Below are 11,387 nucleotides of genomic sequence, written 5' to 3'. Positions count from 1 at the left end.
AGGTCATGAACAGGGCTAGTGTCACACGGAAATCCGATGTTTTGTGCCATCTTCTTTTGGCAGTGGTATCGTGGTCTAGTTTAAAAGTATTTATTCAACTAAATGTCAAATAAGGTTATTCAACAAAATACTTGCAGGAGTGAAAATATAAATGTGTACGGTTTTTTCTTCTTCTGAATACTAAGCCAGTAGATTAATTCAGTGAACCTAAACGCAACCAGTCCATTTTATAAGTAGGTTCACTTTTCATTTCTGTTTTAAATGATTTATAAAAAATTATCAAATGTTATAAATTCCTATGATTCCGGATTAATTATTTCCATACAACTTACAGATATGAGAATGTATCATACTTTGCTATTTTTTGCATGGAATATTTATAAAAGCAACCAATTAATCAATATCACACACAACACTAAGTTTGACAGCAACGTTCATGCATGCGTTAGGAGTGAGCGGTTATGCGAGCAGGTAGTGTATACTATATCCTCGGTTTTTTGCAGGTATCAGGGGCGGATCTAGGGGGGTTTCGGTGGTTTAAATCCCCCCTCCTTGGGCGGCCAAGTGAAGAAAAAAAAAAGGGGGGGGGAGAAGAAAAAAAGTAAAACAGTAAAACGGCGCGATTTTTGAAAAATCCTGGATCCGCCACTGGGTCACCCCCCCCCCCCCCCCTTGGCAAAAAGCTAGATCCGCCCCTGGGTGTTAACATTGTGTGGAAACGGAACGTTGGACTAATAAGGTTCTGAAATTGTGTAAATGTACCTGCGAACATTTGTAGTATTTGTTAAGGCAGGTGAACAACGTACAGATTCAACGCTGCGAAATATGATCAAAATTAAACGATGCTTACCATTAATCAAAACCCACTTCGTTAACCAATTTAAAAAAAAAGTAATATATACAGTGCGTCCCAGAAAAAACGAAACCGAGAATTATCGATGTTTTATCATAACTAAATCACAATTATAATTGATAAATGACACATATTTGTAAAGCTTAGATCCTATGAGTTGCATCAAATGAAAGAAGAGGATCTAAGCTTTCCAAATATGTGTCATTTATTAATTATAAATGTGACTAAGTTATGATAAAACATCGATAATTCTCGGTTTCGTTTTTTCTGGGACGCACTGTATAATAAATTTCAGTTAAATTGTATCAAAATGTGAAAGAGGATGTCATTTAAGACACACTTCAGTCTGCAAAGGTCCCCCCTCAGGAAAACACCTTTAGAGTACCTTTTACAATATAAGGTCCATTTATATAGCGCAGCTACTACATGAATATACTCTACTGCGCTGAATACAAGGTATCATATCATTACCCCGTCTGTGGCTGAGCTGCCACAATAAGGCGCTAAAGCATTCAATGAGTAGAATGTAAAATTAAAAATGGGTAAAATGTAATAAACTGCTAGATATTTGGTATTTGACCTTTCATCCTTATGCAATTGTATTATAGTTTTGTTTGTAATCAGCTTCAAATGTGACATTTCAAATTTGTTTGTTTATTCTATTTATTGTTTATTTGTTTATTCTATTTGTGATTAGCTTTTCAGCTTTTAGCATCTGACAAGCACCCGTCCCCCTATTCAATTAGGGGAAACAGTCCTTTATTAATCGGGCATAATCTTCAAAGAATTCTTCATCCGCTTAATCGCATTATTTTCACCTTTTGAATGGGCATTTAATTTGTGTCGAGTACGATGATTTCGGATTTAATTTTGTTTAATTTCCATTTTTTACCATTAACAATTGTACAGAATGACGTTGGCCAATTTGCTCAACAACCAGCCTCTTTCTCTCTCTCTCTCCCTCTCTGGATGTGTGTGAATCTTCTTTTTCTCTCTCTCTCTCTCTCTCTCTCTCTCTCTCTATATATATATCTCTCTCCCTCTCTTTCTTTCTCTTTCTTTCATTTATATATCTCTCTCCCTTTCTCACATTCTCTTTCTCTCACATCTCTCTCTCTCTCTCTCGCTCTCTCTCTCTATCTCTCTCTCTCTCTCTCTCTCTCTCTCTATATATATATAAATATATATCTCCCTCTCTCTGTATCCCTCTCTTTCTTTCTCTCTCTTTCATTTCTCTATCTCTCTCCCTTCTCACATTATCTTTCTCTTTCTCTCCCATTTTCTTTCTTCCTCTCTTTCACTCACCAGCTGTTTCACTCTCTCTCCTTCCCCCTTTCTCATGTCAGTCCATTGCGCTTCTTATCTTGGGGGGGGGGGGGGTATTAAAAAAAATATACCTAATAATATGTTAATATATATGAAGCAATAAACCTCTCGGTAAGAATATACCACCATCAGAAATGTCATTCTACCAAATGAAACGATTCGTTAACATTATTTAGCTACATAATATAATTGTTTCACTCATCGTAACAAACATGCTGCTACTATTACAAGGGCGCATTCTGGCTCAGTTTCATTTTCTACTTTAATTTATTCGTTTATAATAAATATGATACATTACTTTCGATCTTACATGAGCATGTTGAAGCTGTAGTTATCAAGTAGCCATTTATGAAGAACATGGCCATTACATTATATTAATGGCACTAAATAGAGCTATCCAGTGGACTTGCCCATTCTTGATGTGTTAATTTGTTTATATTCCATTTTCTATGGTGATATAATAACTCGCCATTTCGATTTGCAATACACTGTCTATTGCATCCGTTTAAAGCAATTAATAGTGGGCTTGTTTTTCTTGTTAATGCACAGGTAAATACATCGTTTTGCTATTAGTGAAACATTATTTATTATACTTTGCGGGTGATATATATATATATATATATGCATCAATTATGAAACATATTTATTGTATCGTCAATGGAATATGTTTTGTGACCGGAAAAGTATCAATAAAACATCATTGATTTTTTTTACGAGTTCATATTTGTGCATATACTTGAATTAGTATAAGGAAAATAAAAACAAACTGTACAGACCATTTTACCTGCATCGCAGAGTATCCAGTGTATTTGTAAACTACAAGCTTTACATCTTATGATTTCTATAAGGATACAAAAAAAAAGAACAAAACAAAACTTAACAAAATGTACAGACGGTTTTACATAAATCAAAGAGTTTCAGTGTGTAATTTTCTGCTACTGGCTTTCATTATTCAAAACAAATCTTGAGGTTATGATTTATTGAGGCCTGCTCATACCATTGGCTTTCATAGTTTAAAAAAAATATCAATATTATACTCTACATAGACCTCTTCTGCGACTGTTTTTTGTTGTTGATTAGTTTATGAGGTATTTTAAGGTATTTTTTGAGGTTATGATCTACTTCTTCTGCTTGAGCGAGTCAGGGATGATGTGTGGGACGATGGTGTCACAGAAGGCATCTCCCGTAGGGTCCACGAAATACTTCTTGGCGTAGTCCAGGCGAAGTTTGCTGGTGGCGTAGCGTAGATGGGGTTTCTCATCTTCAAGGGCTCCTGGTTCCCAGAAAAAAAGCAAAAAGGGAAATGTTAGGAAATATAATATATCGTCTTCCTTGTATTGCTCTATTGTTTTACATTAATCAAATTACATGTTAAGTTTGCATATTTTTGTACAGACAGAACCCCTCGGAAGGGCAATACTCATTATTGAAAACGCTTTCTGTATAATATTTGAATAAATAATTGTATAAGTGATAAGCATAAGTACGACCCCTTTAAACAAATTATGTCTGCAAATCCAAAATCCAAAATTAGTTTCAATTTTCAAATCGAAAACATTCCTGAAATGAGAATCCAAGTGCATGTTTCTTTTCAATTTGTTCATAGAATCTATTTCGACGGCAGAAATTTTGCCCGACTTCCTTCTCATTTCATGAAAATGGTTATCAATGTATAAGTTACTACATAAACTACTAAAACCATTGTATTTGATTGGCGAAGACTAAATTGGTCATAGAATATTAGCATAGGCCCCTAGTCTAAGGAACCCTAATGAAAGCCCCTCTCCCTCCCCTCCCCGAACCCCGAACTATTCCCGTACCTTTGATGACGCTGGCGATTTCTTCGGGTGTTTGTTGCTCTTCATCATGGGTTGGACTGTTAATAAGTAGCTTGAAGATCTTTCCACACACTTCTTTGGACTCTTTGTCGATGTTCTTCTCTTCAGTGAGCTTAAGAAATTCGGGTTGGTTGTTGGCTGATCCCATGTTGGCAATGAAAGCAGTCTTCACTGGACCCGGTTGGCAGCTGCTTACCCTGTAAAAACCAACGTCAGAAGAAATATCATTCTAATATGATTTTATTTTATTTTATTTTATTGTTTTATTCATCACTATAGGGTTGGATTGCCCTTGTGGGCTTATAGATGTTTTTCAAAGTGGTCCAAGCCCAAAGACGAAAAAAAAAAACAGGACCAAACAAATACACTTATTACAAACGCTCATAAAATATAAATCATGTGCAAAGTAACACAGTAGCTGTCATATTTCAGCAAAACAAACTATATAAAAAAAAAAAACAACACGATCGAAGCTATTTTTGAAAAATCAACCTAATTGGATATACAATAGGGTATTGAAATTGCTCTTAAGTTGACTTTTCGAGAAGAAAAAAATTAAGATCGTGTTAAATACACAGATGATTGTAAAGAGTCAAACAACAAAAATAACAAAACAGTACAAACAAATTCCTAAGAAAAAGAGAAAGAGTGGGTGAGAGAAAATCTATATATTGAGAGTATACAATTTTAGCGTGTTTACATATATCTTTTATTGACTCAATCATCAACATAGTTACTCATATAGTGAACGAATGAATAAGACGTTCACTAATGACATAAACTATGAATGCGAGAAGCGTATAGCCAGTTTGGGGGGATTTAAGAAAACTTGTTCTCTGTCGCTTTATATTAGAGACTTATTATTACTAGTGAGGCTATGAGAAATCCATTGTTTTTTTTGTCATAGCCTATAATATGGTACCGATGTTTCAGTATTTTTAACAAGAATGTAATGTAAAGGTAGTTGAATTGTGTTTAAAAACTCCTACATTGTGTAAACCTTAATGAGGTATCGTTATGTTCAAAGTCCAAATATACATGGGTTGTTAAGGCTGATTGGTTGGAAGGTACCTCTTTTAGCAGTTGAGTGTAATGTCATGGTAGTTAAAAGGAGCAGTTTTAGTGTAAAGCAGTTGAGTGTAATGTCATGGTAGTTAAAAGGAGCAGTTTTAGTGTAAAAAGGGCACACTTTTTATATATAGAGATGGGACATTTGATAACTTTAAAAACGAGCACGATTATATTTCTTATTTAAAGGGACACAGTCCGTTTTAATGAAATTTGGGGCATTGAGCGCCCTGCCCCCTAGCTCCCCTGCCTTCATTGTGGTGGTAGAAAAGGGCTCTTTTTACTACACAAACTGCTCCGACTTTAAAAAACTAGATGTGGCTTTTTAGATGACCGAAAAAGGGTACAGCATTTTTTGAAAGCGACAGCGGGCAAAATATGTAGGTAAAATGGGGTACTTATCAAAGGGAATTACTTTAAAAGTAAGAGGAGGAAAGTATCATACTTGAAAAAGAGCACAAATTGGACATGAAAAGAGACACTTCTTAGAAGGGCAAAATGTACTTAGAACAAAGAAAATCGGGCACTTGTCAGATTTGGATAGGGACAATTATCAGAGTCGAAAAGGGACAGATATAAGAAAGGGGAAGTGGCAAGAGGAAAAGGAGGACTTATCAGTAGGGAAAAGGGCACTTGTTAGAAATGAAATGGTGTATATGTTAAAGTATTAAAAGTGGCAATTATCAGAGGTAGAAAAGGCACCTCTCGCGCTGAAATAGGGCACTAATAAGAAGGGAAAAGGAGCATTCATAAAAAAGAAAAATGGGCACCTATGAGAATAGAATAGGGGTACTTTTCATAGGTTAAAAGAGGCAAAGTTATGAGAATGGGGAATGGGCACTTGTTATAAAGAAAAAGTGGCACTTATCTGAATGTTTAAAAGAGACACTTTTAGGGTACTCGAATAAGTGGCCCTTATGCCCCCCCCCCCCACCCCCACCTCGCCCTCACTAGGAGCGCCGCCTCTGCTCTCCATCCAGCTAGGGTAATGATAATTACAGGGCCTTCAGGAAGAACATCACAGAAGCTGACAATGCTTCTCTGGGTATACAAAGTTTAATATTATTATTAACTTACCAGATATTGAATGGTCTGTAGCCAATGGAAAGTGACTCGGTGAAACCTTCAAGTGCGAATTTGGAGGCAGCGTAGATCTCCCCAAAAGGCCAGGCTATATTATGAAACAGAATTTTTACAATTCAAAGAATAAGGGCTTTCATTTTATCTTAACAATTTTTAAAAATAAATCTGATAAATTACAGAACCATTTGCAGAGCGTAATCAGGCGGTGTGTCGGTGAGGGGTGGAATGTTCATCTAGCCTTGTCGGCAAATCGCAGAAGTTGATACACCTTTTTTTTTATTTGGTCTGACATCAGCCCTCCCCGACCTCCCCGAATCCACTCAGTCTTAGTGTGACTTAAATGAGTGTCTGAAGTGTGATACACCACTTCATATACACTGTGCTCGCCAGGGTCTGACAGAAGAGATAGGTTCAACTCAATACTCTATGGAATTGGGTGTAAATTATTAATCAGACTTTATAATGTTTATGCTTGTATTCTTGGCATTTGAAACCAGTTTTGTCACTGCTGTTCTTTTGGTTACCGTGTATGAATAAATACAAATAAATAAATGTCAAATGAGCATCTAGTGACTAGTGTAATCATTCTATACCTGTTATACCGCCCACACTGCTAACGCTGATGATGCGACCTGAACGTTGCTTCTTCATGATGGGAAGTACTTCTTGGGTCAAATGCACCACGCCGAAGAAGTTGACATCGAACAAGGCACGCATCTGTTGATCGGTGACCAGTTCGATGTAGCCTGATGAGCCATGGCCTGCGTTATTAACTGTAGATGAGAATAAGGTAAAGCCGGGCGTTACACAAGGGTTGTCATTTCGATTACGTCGGTACGAAATATATATATATATATATATATATTTTTTTTTTTTTTTTTAAAGCGTTTTTTCTAAAACTTTAGAAACTACATTAAATTTTGGTCTGACGTTACATAGTAATACTGATGATTCAACATTTTGGCGCTTGAGGACACTTGCACTTGCACACACACGCACCACTTGCACCCTTGTTTTTGTTTAGTTTCTCTCTTATCTCTGTCATTAACGTATAATTAGTAGCCATATAAATATGAGATTCATATGCCAATTCTATAATTATTTATATTGAATACAACTGTCTATATTCACATTTAATTGTAATATATATCATTTGAGTATCATGGCCCCTCTTCTTGTTAATTTGCCAATATTTCACATCTCATTTTTATTTTAGCTCGGTTGACCGTCTACTCAAGCTTTTGCTTATAACGGCGACCTTCTGCTTTCTTTCTTTATACACGCAATGGCCCAACGTATAAGTTTATTCTTACTCATGTATTATACATTTGTTTCTATATTTTGTATATTGTTTGCATACCTTATGTTTTATATAATTATCCATATTTGTTGTATAACTGATTTGTTTGATTGCAGAAAATAAAGTCTTTGAAATGGAAATGGAAATGGTATTAACATGTACACTCTAATCGAGTCCGTGCAGACAATTAGCCCATACATCAGCTGTACATAGGTCTACTCTATCTAATAAAAAGAATCGTTAAAAATGCCTATTTGCAATCTCTTTTTCTTGTATGATGTCACTCTGACATTGCGCGTCAAAGACCCCCAGCAGTCACTGACGCAGCCCTGAGCCAGATAAATGACACATCGTGTGCAACGGGCTTAATATAAGTGGTAACGTGCTCATTTGTAAAAGCGTAACCGAAGGAAGTGGAGCGCAGCCACCCTTTCCATTCACCGACCTCTTAGTACCCACTTATCTATTTTTTAATATACTTGTGCAGCACTCATTTTCGCTTACTCACTATGTGACTTTTGACTTTTTAAAAGCAAACAAAGTGTCGTTTTATACCGCGTATCACAAGGCACATAATGACCAACGATAAATTTACTTGACAAAGAAAGTTTGATCGACAGGTCAATTTAGTATGAAATCCAAATCAAATATTGGGATTCGGTGCAATTGGAAAAAGTTGCTTCTTGAATATTCTCGGCAAATATGTTACTTTACCCAAGGTGGATCAAGCAATTTGATATGGAGAGGGGGTTAAATAGGAAGCGTACATTATGACATTCTTTGTTCTTCGCAACTGGTTGATGTGTATATTGTAGGAGATTACTGAAAATGTCAAATACGATGTCCATCTTCTGCGCCCCCCCCCCCTCCCTTAACCAGCAGGTTTGTAAAAGGGGGCCAAGTTCCAGCAACAAATCTGAAAAGAAAGTTATCAGAATTTCCAGGTGCCCTTTGGCAAAGTTTGGTTTATTTTACTTTTGTAAGGTATGCCACAATGGTATTAAAAGGGGATACAAGCCCACCCTACCTTACAGTCAGTAGTGCTCCCCTTCCCCCAAGGTCCGCCCCTATATATACATAATATGCTGAACTAACCTAGAATGTCAATACGCTTGTGCTTTGTGAAGACATCTTTGACAGCTCGCTTAATGGAATCGCCTCTGGTCACATCAAGCTGGGTGATGAAGAGTGTCTTGTTCAGCGTAGCCCCCGCTGCTTTTTCCAGGTCGCCCTTCTTGGCCAGGTTCCTCATAGTGGCGTAGACAATGTAGCCCTTGGAGGGGTCCTTAGCCATCATGACAGCGGTGGAAAGACCGATGCCAGAGGAACATCCAGTGATGATTGCTACGCGTGGTGCCATCTTGGTTTCTGAGGAATCGCAAAGAAAAAAATTAACAGGAAATAAACTCAATAATGTTAGTAGTAAGATCCCAATAAAAGTGTAACATCTCGTTTGTTATTTTCTCCAGATATGAACGAGACGAAGTGTGTTCAGTTCATAATAAGTCACATGATCAGAAACAATAGCTTATCCAAGAATTAATAAATAATAAAAGGGATGAATTCACCCGACCCGACTTGACCCTACGATTGTTTCGCCGCTGAAATTGTTGAATCATTAACCAAGCTGTATATATTTGTACAAACTCCATGATCGTACTTGAAGGAGGCTACGGGCAGTTTGCATGCCCCACCCCTGAGAGATTTCCAACCATGAAAAATAAAGAAATATATTTCCTCTATATTTTCCTCCATTGATGTGAATTGGGATCGGATTATATTGCCCAAGAGTTAATCTTGTAAGATGGTGACATAGATTGATTACTATTGAGAGACAGAGCATAGCATTTCAGATGAATTACACCATGAAGATATAACATTAATATTTCATAACATTGATAGAATTCCATAGCAAGTCTGATAGTGACTGTATTATGTAATGTATTGTACCAAAATCATCTGTATCATACAGTCAAACCTGTCTTTAAATAGTGGCTACCTCTCTATACAGGCCAACCGTCTATAGTGGCAAGGTATTTTGTCTCCCTTGAGAAAGAAATATGTGTTGAAGAACCTGTCTAGAGAGTCCACCTGCCTACAGTGGCCACTTTTTCTGTTTCCCTTAGTGACCTTTATAAACTGGTTTGACTGTATATATATTTTTTTCTTCAATGAAAATCTAAATTTGAATCAGAATCTGAAGTATATTTGTTCAACAAATTCTTCGACCAGCAGGAGGCCCGACCTTAACAAATGAAATTCATGGCCTTTATCATTAATCTTTGTCATTTTGTAGTTAACTATTAACGAATCATAATGAGATATATTTATTTTATTAAATAATTGTTATAATCAATGTAAAAAAATAAATTGAGAGCTGCAGACACACAAGATACTGGCTCACGCCATAAGCCTTTAATTTAGGCATTGTTTGATTATATTGATATGATACACATACATGTAGTTGTACATAATCATACATAAATCATCAATTAAATATCAAATAAATATACATGAATGCATCGTCGTAATTCCAACAAAGAAGGCCGAGTGATAGAATTCAATATTTTGACAACGACATTAATTTTGTCGGTATTTTTATACACAGTAAATATAGATCTCTCCAAAATCCAGAGCCACATCATCATCATGCCAACAATGTATCTCTCCCATACACATAGCGTTATTGATAATGTATTCTTACCTGTTTTGAGAGCGATGTTTTAAAAATAAACTATAATCAGCATCAATCGAAAAACACGACTGATTCAGAACACAGGCAGGAGCAGAGTGAAGAGTGTTGTACACCTTTCATGAATATATATATACAATTTTTTCGCAATTCAAGATAGGGGAGAGAAAAAAAGAAGGGTCAATAGAGGATAATAATTACACTGGTATGAAAACAAATGATGCGGTGCAAACAGCGCATAAAGGTGAAGTTGACTTTGAGACGGCTAGTGCACAGAGGGGAGGTGGCTAATTTCATGCCAGCATTTAACATTTCTAATGAATAGCAATTTTTTTTGCATTTACTTGTTGAACATGTATCGAAATGAGTGATAATTATTTGGTAAGGTTTTGAAACAAAATTAGTTTCTTTGAAATTAATTAATTTCTTCCTATTTTGAATAGTCTAAACAAATTCAGTCTGATTTATAGTTATATAGGTCATAATTTGGTTGTTTTAAATTCGTGCTATTACTTAACTTTATATCTTACTTTAGAATTTATTTTAGATAAATAAATAAATATATATATATATATATATATATATATATATATTAGGTAGTATCTATACAACACATAACAATAGGTAAACATAAAAGGAAAAACGGGACCGTAAAATAGCATGAATGCGAATCAAGTCATGTTCGCGTCAGAGCCAGGGTTTAGATTGATATAGATTAGATTGATAGATTATATTGATATCTCCATCTAGAGTAGCTCAAGCTGAAAGGTGGCGTCACATTTCGGGCCATAGCCCCCCCCCCCCCAATCCAGGAACGGAGGGACAGCATGCGTGTTCCCAAATCTCCGGCTCGTAACAAAATAAAAAGGTCTACCCGTATTGACCGTAGTGGAGGGGGGCTGGCCTTCAAGCTCTTAATTCGTCATGATTTTCCTTTCCTTTTCTTTTATCCTTATCGTTTCGTTTTGGTGCTGGAAAAGCTCGTATAACAAAAGAAAAAGGTCTACCCGTATTAACTTTACACACCGGAGTTATGCTGAAAAGGGGGGGGGGGGGGTGCTGAAAAGGCTCGTATAACAAAAGAAAAAGGTTTACCCGTATTGACTTTACACACCGGACTTATGCTGAAAGGGGGGGGGGGGGTGCTGGGAACACGCATATGCGTACCCTAAGTCTTTATGAAATGCTTTCCGTTGAAAGGCTGCTGAACAAAAGGATGAATGGTGG

General features: G+C 36.4%; 1 protein-coding gene across 1 annotated transcript; it reads right to left on the bottom strand.

The window, feature by feature from the left end:
• Window positions 1-2,720: 2,720 nt before the first annotated feature.
• On the bottom strand, window positions 2,721-10,283 carry LOC574716 (retinol dehydrogenase 8). The gene is made up of 6 exons (XM_775081.4): window positions 10,173-10,283; window positions 8,564-8,836; window positions 6,762-6,941; window positions 6,163-6,256; window positions 4,000-4,214; window positions 2,721-3,452 (listed from the first exon to the last, which is right to left on the bottom strand). The coding sequence occupies exons 2-6, from the start codon at window positions 8,826-8,828 to the stop codon at window positions 3,298-3,300; spliced, it is 909 nt and encodes a 302-aa protein (XP_780174.2). The 5' UTR covers window positions 8,829-8,836; window positions 10,173-10,283; the 3' UTR covers window positions 2,721-3,297.
• Between the last annotated feature and the right edge of the window lie 1,104 nt (window positions 10,284-11,387).

The sequence above is a fragment of the Strongylocentrotus purpuratus genome, unplaced genomic scaffold, assembly GCF_000002235.5.
Source record: "Strongylocentrotus purpuratus isolate Spur 01 unplaced genomic scaffold, Spur_5.0 spur5_scaffold_9, whole genome shotgun sequence".
NCBI lineage: Eukaryota > Metazoa > Echinodermata > Echinoidea > Camarodonta > Strongylocentrotidae > Strongylocentrotus > Strongylocentrotus purpuratus.
The sequence above is the reverse complement of the archived record's forward strand: the minus strand, read 5'-3'. Positions and strand labels throughout refer to the sequence as shown.

Coding starts and splice junctions, on each gene's coding strand:
- LOC574716 (XM_775081.4), bottom strand. CDS start 8,828: ATGGCACCACGCGTAGCAATCATCACTGGATGTTCCTCTGGCATCGGT. Junction 6,257..6,761: donor CAGTGTGGGCGGTATAACAG/GTATAGAATGAT, acceptor TTCATAATATAG/CCTGGCCTTTTGGGGAGATC. Junction 3,453..3,999: donor AATCGCCAGCGTCATCAAAG/GTACGGGAATAG, acceptor TCTGGGAACCAG/GAGCCCTTGAAGATGAGAAA.